General features: G+C 42.2%; 1 protein-coding gene across 1 annotated transcript; it reads right to left on the reverse strand.

The window, feature by feature from the left end:
• Nucleotides 1-619: 619 nt before the first annotated feature.
• On the reverse strand, nucleotides 620-3,458 carry LOC124152646. The gene is made up of 3 exons (XM_046525651.2): nucleotides 3,334-3,458; nucleotides 1,598-1,686; nucleotides 620-984 (listed from the first exon to the last, which is right to left on the reverse strand). The coding sequence occupies exons 1-3, from the start codon at nucleotides 3,407-3,409 to the stop codon at nucleotides 685-687; spliced, it is 465 nt and encodes a 154-aa protein (XP_046381607.1). The 5' UTR covers nucleotides 3,410-3,458; the 3' UTR covers nucleotides 620-684.
• Nucleotides 3,459-11,698: the final 8,240 nt, after the last annotated feature.

Genomic DNA, 11,698 nt, shown 5'->3' on the forward strand with positions numbered 1-11,698 from the left:
TCTTGTGTTGTTGTGTGGGTTGGTCGTGTACAGTGGTACCTCTGCTAAGGGAGCTGCTTCCCCAACTCTCGTTGTGTAAGCATGCGGTTATGAATCACTGTGTTATAACATGGCTGTGTTTGCAGTTTCACGGCGGGGGATACGTATGTCAAAGAAATAACCACAGACAACAGAGTAACTGAGAAATATCCCAGCAATATCACAGCATTGTACATGAAGAAGAGGGTTTGTACAGTCCAAACTCTCGTGGACGCCAAAACTATAGAAAACAATCCTACCGACCAAGTGCCAAAATAGGTCACATTTTAAAATTATATTACATTGCTTTTACGCCTTACTTTGGTCAAAGTCGATACTTTTCTGAAGACATATTTTTGTTCTGAGGTAGCCAAGTGGCTGAGGTGCTGGCTCCTCAGACCGAAGACCAGGTGTCGATTCCCATTTCTGGAGTCCCCCGCCATGATAGTGCATGAATATTACTAAAAGCGGCATACAACCCAACTTACTCACTTTCACTGACATGAAGTCGTTCAACACTCAGTGTTCAGTGATACATTTCTATCCAAACATGTGTACAGCATGATTCTACTCTCTATATATGATGACACAACAGGATTAGTCTTGTTGTCGAGCATTTATTTCTGATGTAAGAAGAAGTTTGGAATCATGAATTCATTTTACATCTCACATACAGTTGCCTCTCTCGCATGGGTAGGTCTTGTGACATTTCTTTTCAGAAATGCTTCCCATACGGCATGGCTGGCCATTATTCATAGCACTTTTTGCCAGGAGGTTATAGTATTTAGACTGGTTTTTATTGTACCAAGGGCAGTCGTGTGGATTGTCGGGGTAGTAGTAGCAGTCAAGGTTCATGTTGCCGTCTTTGTTCTTGCAGCTGAAGAGACGCAATCCTCGGGGTCCACCACCAGAGTTGTTTTTGATCTCAGCATAGCTACATGAGACGTCCCCGGCCTTTATTGTGCCCTGTGTGAAAGGAGGGAGATTGTCAAGGACGAGTTGCTTGGCTGGTTGGTTTGTTGTTTAACGCCGCACACAGCAATATTCCAGCTATATGACGGCGGTCTGTAAATCATCGAGTTTGGACCTGAAAATCCAGTGATTATTATCATGAGCATCGATCCACGCAATTGGGATCGATGTCATGCATCAACAAAGTCAGCGAGCCTGACCACCCGATCCCGTTAGTCGCCTCTTACGACAAGCATAGTCGCCTTCTACGGCAAGCATGGGTTGCTGAAGACCTATTCTACCCCGGATCTTCACGTCCAATGACGAGTATAAACGTAACATTGAGATAGTGGGAAGGGTTTAACAACGATGGTTAATTACAATTAGAGTGTGGCAGCTTAATGTGGCATGAAAACGAGATGGGTTACAATTCAAAGACGTTAACACTCGGATGGAGCTAACGGGCGATGGTTTTTGAGTGACTGGAAAGGTTTCGCACAGACCTAGGATCGTAATCGATGAAGTACTGCTGTTGGGACAAACGGCCAGTGGCTCCTGGCACGGGGAACGCGTAACTACTGTTGACCATACTTATAAAACATTGTGCTGAATGTTATTGAATCAATACCTTGATGGTCGCCGCTCCACTAAGGCTTGGGCTCAAAGTCATTATCAAAGACAGCACACAAAGGATGACGGCAATAGGTTCCATTGTACCTGCAATACAAATAATCACAAACATCGATTTTGTATCTTGACGTTTGAATGCTTACATCATGTAATAGCTATAAGGTAGCAATTCGTCTAGAAGTGGGGTACTGAATATTTATTTTATCAGCCAACATCTGAATCTTCAAACATCTTCCCTATTTGACTTAGTCTGACCTTCAACATCGATGGCTGCATACATGTAGAATAACAACGGTCGCTATGTAGGTCCAAGATCACGCGTTTGTTCTCGGTTGGGCTGAAGTTTTAGGCGACAACAGCCAGTTAGATGGGAGAATAAAGGTTGAAAAGGCTCAGGTTGACCATCACGTGACAGAACGCATGCCGGGACCGAGTGGCCAATGTTCCCGGTGATGGGACTCGCTCTGTCACTTACACTCAGGCTGACGGCGATTATCTATCGCCGACGTAGTGGCTGGTGATACGGCGGCCATTGTCGTCACCGCGAATAGCCGTGCAATCCGTCTGCTACTGTCGATGAGCTGGACTGGTCTCACTGTTTGACAATGTCGATAAGGTTGTGTCGAGAGAGGGAATATTACACTTTGTCCCGCAAGAAACATTTCTACGAAACGAGTGGATTTTCTATCGTTTCTGACCAAGCGAAAGTGAGGTCAGATACATAGAAAGTTCACGAGTACGCTCATTCACAAATAAGAGTGAGTGAGTAAGTGAGTTGGGTTTAACGCCGCTTTTAACAGTATTCCAGTTATATCACGGCGTGTCAGCTTAATGTAGGAGGAAAGCCCGAAGTGATGCAGGTCTCAGACGTTTATCACTTCGGTGAAACCCACGAGCACGGGTATGGTGCTGACAAACCTAGAAACATAATCAGGGCGAACCGGGATTCGAACCCACAATCATAGGTTTCTGGCGTGCCAAAGGGACGCAACTCTGCTCAGCGAATCGCGTCGCCTTAGACTACTGGGCCACCCGTGTCCCCTCATAAACAAGAACCTTCGAGAACAATGTCACACTTCGAAGGGACCACTGTGGCACAACTGGAGCATCCATCCTGGGGTTTTGTACCGGGATTAGATATTTTTCAGCTACGACAGCAATATCAGACATACTTTTCTTAAAAATCATGTGCTTGAATACATGAATGTGGTGAGCATTATTTTTTTAATAGTCTGAAGCATAATAAAAAATATTTCAGATTTTTTTCGGGGACAAATTATACAGAGCCCCTCCGTATAAAGACATGCGCGTTATCCCAATCAATCCCACAATCGTTTTTAAAACGCAAGCGGGACGGTCGGGTAGCCCTATGGTTAAATGTTCGCTCGTCACGCCGAATACCAGAGTCTGATTCCCGACATGGGTACAATGTGTGAAGCCCATTTCTGGTAAAAATCAAACTCACTCACTAAAAATGCAAGCGCGTTGTTGTCCTCGTTTAAAACACCAACGGAAGATACTTGTTCAAAATTCATATGTTAAAAACCCCAAAATGCTTAAATTTATAGAGCTTTTTAATTGCAAAATAATAAATGTTATAAGGAAAACTCTGTAATGTCATTTTGAAAACTGTAAAATCTTCCGCGTAAACCATCCCACTATCTTATATGTATATTCCGGCCTGAGTGAAAATAAAGTTGTTCTGTAAATATCATCAGTGCAATCAGTACTTACCGGATCTGGTGTTCTCTGTAGAATTCCGACGACAGTTGCCTGGGGTACTGGAAATAGTGCTCCGGCCAACCAACATTTATAGTGAACTGGTTCCTCAAAAAAGTGATAAAGTCATCATCACGGTTATTTAACATGACGAATGAAATGCAGGTAGTCGGGATCGTGACTCGTTAATTACATCCGTTTCTCTGAAAAAAACCTGCTCTTCGTGTGTTGCAGTATTATCGCACAGCTGTGCATTGAGCAATCCATACAGTTGTCACATTTAGAAGCAGCATCCTGTTAGAACACACCAACATGAATATGACCGTCATGTCGCCAGATCATGGGAATTAAAATAAAGCTTAACATTGGCACAAGAACCATGACGTCCATGCTGTAGCATTGCATATACCCTCATTTTCTCGACGTCAATATTGTAAATATGAGTGACAACTACAAGAAAATAAATTTGAAAAAGGAAGAAATTAAACTATTGAAAAGTGTTACTTTTATCAATTAAAGAGACATGTTAATTATTCATGACTTATGTTCACTGATGCTGACACAAGCTACTTATAGTGTTATACTGCCAGTAGGTCACAATGAACGACCTACAATAAGGTGCTCACAGTGTCCACGATGTTGACCCTGGTTATCAATACCCGAGAAGACCGCTGGATGACGCTAATCTTCACAGTGATAAGAAAAAACATCTTTCTTTCGATCAACCCGAAATTGTGTGAGCATTTGTTTAGAAGTAGAATTAGTGTCAATCCACGTAAGGAAGTACTTCACAATTAGTAAAACCACTCAGTGATCCGTGGAATTACACTGAGTCAATATAGATCAAAAATGTTTTTTGTTGTTTAATGCCTCACTAAGCAATATTTAAGCTATATATTCAGCATCAGTGACGGCATAGGTTCCTGAGGACCAAGCCTAACCTTGAATCTGAGGACCAGTGTTCTAACAAACCGGTTTTGCAATACAATCTTGGTATATCATGCACAAGGTCTTCAGTTTATAATTAAAAGTATCATTCGAAATATAGAGTTAAAATATTATTGTGTCAGGGCTATTAAGAAGGAGGAAAAACTGCATCAAGCAGGTGACAACGGAGGGTTGTTTTTCATCAATTCATATATACTACTCAAAGTTAGCTAAGGATCAGGTTTTGATGATATAAAAAAACATTCAACAAATAAAGATTGAAATATCCCGATGCAAAATGGTTGGGTAAGCCCCGAATGACTTCAATCCAATAGTAAACGGACAGAGGCATGAAGTCATGAGCACGATGTGTGCTAGGTGATTAAGAACCTGTGTTAGGATGTTTGGAGACAGCACATTATTATCAGAGAGTGCAACATCATTTGCTGCTGAGGATTGTAACAAGTGAATGCACTTCTACCCCTCAGCTTCAAAGGTGTCGTTTGACGACCGAAGAATTCGGCAGATCCAATGATATGCTTGAAACTGGGTAAACACAAGTCACTCTGCAACTTTCTTTAGTATGAATGATTAAGTGTGATGAGCAGCTACCAACCGACGTGCAAGTGGTCGACAACATTCCACCACACAGCGGAAAGGAAGGTCTGTCCTGATTGCAGCAAGACGCCATCATTTTGTGACTGCCACCACACTCAGAAATGACCTGCGGAACGCCAATGGCGTGAGCGTTTATACTTAGACAGTGCGTTATCGTCTTCGTGATATTGGTTTCAGGTCACGGAGGGCATGCATTCGCATCCCACTGACCCACAGCACAGGCACGCACCATGGGATGAAGAACAGGTCAATTGGACAGATCAGGACTGAGAGCCAGTGCTTTCACCGATTGATCGGGATACTGTCTAGACTTAACAGATCGTTGTTGCCACGTGTGGCATAGACAAGAAGAAAAATGTCAAGATTCCCACAGGAGGCCACTGTCCGCATGGAGTGGACAGTCAGTCACACAGACATCAACCGTAACGAACACTCGTCGAACGAACTCGGCAATGTTTACTGAAGAGTGGTACAGTTGTTGTTTTTTGGACAATGATTTGTTTACATGTGTTAGCATTGTGTGGCATATGACAATGGATCTTTGTTCACTTAAAATATCTTCACGCAATATTGTCTTTGGCTATTGCAACAGATGTACACAATTTAACATATTACCTTTTACAGTGGAGATCCTTAGCATACCTTGAGTAGTATAGTAGCCGGAATCAACAGCCATTTACACACCCCAATAACAGGAAAAGAGTACCAGCGGCCAAACTAATAGGAGGAACTAATGATTGGATGTTCAGGTGGCATGAAGGTGTGCTACCACTGACAGGTATCAACATACTGTCATATATCAAACTGTATCGTGCACTCAATATGGAGTTTATATGACTGTTTATCCGAAACACGCGGTAACAGGAGGGATAACTTGTTACCATTTGTACATGATGTACACTGATGGATCAATATCTGACACGTAATCATTTCAGTGCAAACGTGCATATCAATTTGCTGTTAATTGCATACAGCAAAGCCAGGACAACAACACCATGAGGGAAAACTCATCAGATTACTGCTCAAACAACGAACAAATGGGCCGTGGGTTTGAATCCCGGATCGCCCCGATTATGTTTTTAGGTTTTACAGCAACATACCAGTACTCGTGGGTTTCACCAAAGTGGAAAACGTCAAAGACCTTGCATGTCACAGTGGCAACATAATACAACAGTGCTCTGTCTGGAGAATTATTCACTGAAATTAACGACATAACTCATGATATGATGACATCTTGGTAAATATGTGGAATTAGTGATGTCATTTGTTTGTGACGTCACAATGGTCTGCAAAGCATTGTGATGCTATTTCATTGCAGCGATATCTACGGTGTAGATATCGCTTGATCAAAACCAAGCGATATCTCCTGTGGGGGCCAGTTTTGGAAGATAAATTAATTTATTATGACACACATTACTTTGGGATAATCCCTGGTCATTTCGTTGGAATACCAATTCTCCGATACTATATTTTGACGGAAGGATGTGTTAACAAGCAAACATGAATAAATTGCCGTGCTTCTGGTTCTGCATGCATATAATTTCATCAACGTCTAATGGCAGGACCGTGTGTTCTGTGTTATACACATGCATCAAAGACACTGAATTTTCGTTTCGTAGCATTTGTTTTCAACATCTGCGACAAAATTCTAAGTAAGCAATTTTAACGTATTTCCTATGTAAGGTCATCTTTTTAGTTCATCTGACTCCCCTCACATGCTTGTCCGCCGTCCATCCTCTTCTCCGATGGCATAATTAACCTACTTAAATATTCTGGCATGGCATTGTCATTTCCTCTGTTGAAAAGGCTAGTTTAATGGAAACTTGCTTTCGTCCATACTGTCGACTAAGGAACTTTCTATGGCTTCTGCTAAGGATAAGACCTACCGTCTTACCATAACGTCAGTATTAAGACCCTTGGCTGACATGAAATCTTCCAATGTGATGGTTGGGTGACAATAACGCATCCGACTGGCACTTCAGGACATCAAAGGGACTTAACTTTGCGCAATTCTAGAAGAACCTCAGCTACCATTCTTGTATCATACAATGACCACATAAAGAAATGTTGGTGTTGATCGCATTTCACACCAAGACGACTTCTTGAGAAAATGATATCTGAACAGGACTAGATTGTAGCATAATCCAGACACTTGGCCAGACAGCAACGGCTTCTTCAACACTCAACCAGACAACAGAAGCTGCCACGACGCTTGACCAGACAACAGAAGCCGCCATCACGCTTGGCCATACACCGGAAGGAACCACGACGCTCAGCAAGACAACAAAAGCTGCTACAACACTCACCAGATACCATTGGACGCCACGACGCTTGACCAGACAATAGAAGCCACCGCGACACTTTACCAGACACCAGTAGGCGCCACGACGCTTCACCAGGCACCAGAAGCTACTTCGAGCCCCAGCCAGACACTAGAAGCCACCACGACGCTAGACCAGACAATAGAAGCCGCCACAACACTCACCAGACGTCAGAAGCCGCCACGACGCTAGCCCCGACAACAGACGCCACCACGTCGCTCAACCAGACAACAGAAGCTGCAACAACTCTCATCAGATACCATTGGTCGCCACGACGCTCAACCAGACACCGGAAGCCGCCACGAGGCTTAACCACACATTAAGCTGACACGCCGTGATATAACTGGAATAATGTTAAAAGCGGCGTTAAACACAACTCACTCACTCACTCATCATATTCACCTCGTGAAAAGTATCGCACCACAAAGACATTTTGAAAATCGGAAAAGAGAAGGGCAAGGAGAAGCTGCAAAGCGAAACAAAGCAATCAACAGTGTCACTTAATGTCAAATAAGATGTTAATTTTACGAATAATAGGGAAATTGAGCATTTACAAAGAAATAGGCAAAAGGTGGTCAGTCACAGCTCGTGCTCGGTGGGGTCGTGCATTGCCGGCCATGAAAAGCAGGACGTGTGACATGTGCATGGTATTAAATTGGAGCACAACAAAACCTTCCAATATGATGTTGTCTTGGGACCTTTGCCCGTTTAAAGTCCCCCTAAACTGTGACTAAGTCAAGTTAACAAGCAAAGCAGCGACATCCCCACACCATCACTGAGACGCCACCACATGCCACTGTTTCCTGGATGTTTCCTGGATGTTGCACTGATGATAAGATGTTCCTCTTTGCCTCTAGACACGAGCCCTACCATCCATGGAGTGCAATAAAAACCGAATCTCGTCAGACCAAAGAACCCTCCTCCGTGACCACAAGTTCCAGTATGCCCCACCCTGACACCAGGCTAAGCAATGCCGCAGGTGTTGTTGTGAGAGGAGTGGACGTCGCATTGGTCTTCTGGCCCATAATCCTGCTGCATTCAGTCGACGGTGCTAAAGGACACACTCTGTTGTGGGTATGCCAGTGACAACGAAGAACAGTGCAACTTGAAGTTGGCAGCCGTTTTGTACAACGACCCTGTCCCCTCTGGCACTGGTTGTACAGTCAGTGTGTGCTTTCTAATGATTACAATGACTGATTTAATGACTGATTACAGTTAGATTAATGTTCAACACGGTGGACATAGCCTGACTTGACATGCCAGTGAGTTCTGGGATGTACGCTTAGGCAGATCAGTTACAATCGTTACAAAGACCGACTTTCAAATTGGTAGAACTTTCATTCAAAGTTGTAAAGCAAACACACCTGAACTTTCTGACATCAAACATGAATTTCTCTATAAGGACCCCTTATGTGTGAAGATCCGGGGTAGAATGGAACTTCAACGAGTCGTGCTTGCTATAAAAAGCGACTATGCTTGTCGTAAGAGGCGACTAACGGGATCGGGTGGTCAGGCTCGCTGGCTTGGTTGACGCATGTCATCGTATCCCAAATGCCTGGATCGATTTCTTATGATGTCGGTCTGGTCCAGACTCGATTATTTACAGACCTCCTTCATGTAGCTTGAATATTGCTCAGTGCGGCGTTAAACAACAAACAAACAAATAAAAAGGCATACGTCTCACATAAACGCACCTACATGGTTGGGCAGTTGAGGTGGCAATTATTCTACGGCCAAATGATGTGTCACAACACTGGGTACCATTTGAAAATTTCTACATTGAAAATGAACTCGCACATACACTTCCAATTTGGTGGTGCGATAATTTTGACGAGATGAATATAGGAGGAAAATATTTTGATATTACTGCTCACAGGCTTTTTTAAAGTTGTCTTTATTAATATTGTAAACTGCTGAGCTACAGTGCCGTGGCACTTTCTTTATCTATTTTTTTCTATCTTAATAATCATTGAATTAACCAACCAAACGAAAATTTACGATTATATATGTCAATAATTGTACGTGTGTGTCTGCGTGACAAACAACTCCCTTTCGATCTCTTAAACTCGATCGATTAATTTTGTTAATTAACTCACGTCACCTGAACATGTTAGAAATGTCGTTGTAGATGTTTTATATTCTTAATCATAGTAAATCGATGGGCATCTACATGTCAGCGTTTTGAACATATAATGTTATTTTTCCTATTTGTAATGACGCGAAGCTACAGTCACGTGTGCTTCGTGATCATGAATACCAGAGGTGCATTCAATAAGCCGTTTGGTGCCGAGGCGCCAGCGAGCACCTGCGAATATTTCCAAATGAACGAAACGCACGCTGAGAGCGCTTTCCAGCGCCTCCGCGCATACTGAGGAGGAGGCACGCCGAGGGACAAAGATGGCGGACTTTGACAAATGCGGGGCCTGTGAACATTAACGTCTCGACATGGAACAACTTGTAAGACATACAAGCACTCTGTGGTGAAGTTTGATACCACCACGTTAGAGATAACATTTATTGGAAGACTTGTCACTTGTTCAAACCAGGAAAACCCAATTGTTTTAGTTGCATTTTGAAGCCCCTCGCAACACAGGTTCGATTCCCGACATGGGTACAATGTGTGAAGCCCATTTCTGTTGTCCCCCGCCGTGATATTGCTGGAATATTGCTAAAAGCGGCGTAAAACCATACTCACTCACTCAGTGTCAAGTGTCGCTGACAATTGGCTGTACGTAATCAGCGGCGAATCAACACAATCACAGTCTATATTTTTACTTTCCTGTGTTAAATAATTCGGTAGGATTACAAGAGTTCGGTCCGACGTATATCACGATAATGCCATAAAATAAAGTTGTGTTATCTAATCGGTGACCGTCTAACTAACGGTAATTGTATTGTATCTTTATTCTAAACAATAAAACTTTAGTAGTATAGGTAATGGGGGTTCTGGACCACTTTCACTGGAGCCAAAATGATCATGCGATTTAACGATAGTCATAAGATTCAGCTAAATTGACTCCAGCTCACCACCACCTGGAGCCAATGATATAAATTTTTATAGGTAATGGGGGTTCTGGACCACTTCCACTGGAGCCAGATTCATATACCTATACTGCTACTACAGGTGGCATTTTTTATGCCAAAATGATGATGCGATTCAACGATAGTCATGAGATTAAGTTAAATTGGCTCTTGGTCACCAATACCTGGGGCCAATCATTGCTTTAGATGAGTCTAAATGGTAATAAAAATATTCTTTATTATTTTTATCGATAAAGCGATATTCAACATTTTTATTAAGTTCTTCGTTCATTTTACTAGGAGACCAGACTATATAACTACACTCTTTTTGTAAATTGATAAGAAACAATTGATAACCGTATTTGGTTGGTTTGACATCACTGATATAATAAAAACCTTGTGGTAATTCTTTCCATTTAATAGCTTTCTCCATTATTATATATTTATGTAAGCATTTGTCTAAATGTGATCAAACGATAGTAAGCAATCTATTTTTAATCTCCAACCAGTTCTTTGGTTTTGGCACGGAATAATTGACGCGCTTGTTGCCTCCCCTGTTCTATGAACTTTTTTTTCTTGTCTTCGCTAATACCACTGGTCTTTCGAGATTTTGATCGAATCTCCTGCTTCATTTCATTGTATTTGGTGAGTTCCGACAGCACTAAACGAAACTCATCCTCGGATATCTTACAATCGGCCATTGCTGTCGAAATATGATCCTCGATGCTGTTCGACTTTGCTTCGGCGAGTATCCGAATACTATCGTGTTTTAATGCTTTCTTTTGTAACCTACGAGAAATGAATTTTATCGCTATTCCTGCAAGTCCTGCGACTCCAGCGGTTATTTCCATGCCGAGCACGATAGGCGCGGCGATTATAGTTGATAGTAAACCGATACCCGCTACACCGAGTCCCATGCCAGATACTACAAGAGCGGTGTCAACTCCGTCCAGAGCATTCACGGCTCTGCGATACTTTTTATACAATCCAAGTCTCAACTCCCTATCCTTCTCTATTCGATGTTTTATGTCGCTTATTTGATGTAATCGAAATCCATCAACAGTTTCCATCTTTTCAAATGCTTCATCGAGCGCTGGATATAAACTCATAGTGTATATTACCATCATATAATAGTCTTTAATTGGTCTTGCTTAAATGTTTTGAGACTATACATCAACCTTATCAAATGTATATTATACGGCAAGAATATCTTAGAAAGAGAAATGCTGTCACTTTTAATAATTTGAACCCCCTCGAGGGTTGCAACGGGCGATGCTCCAATATGAATAATACTGCAACGTTGACGCTCGTGTTTCTTGAGCCATTTAATCGATAGACCTGGTAATATTTCGAAGGCATTTTCCGGTGCATCTCCGAACAAGACTTCAATAATAAGCGTGGAACTATTAGGTATTGCACTCAAGTTATCTTTAATATCTTCGAATTCAGTAATCAAATTTAAACTAACGTTTTTTAAGGCCGGACGACTATAT

This window comes from Haliotis rufescens, unplaced genomic scaffold (assembly GCF_023055435.1).
Source record: "Haliotis rufescens isolate VD_foot unplaced genomic scaffold, xgHalRufe1.0.p SCAF_9, whole genome shotgun sequence".
Classification (NCBI taxonomy): Eukaryota; Metazoa; Mollusca; class Gastropoda; order Lepetellida; family Haliotidae; genus Haliotis; species Haliotis rufescens.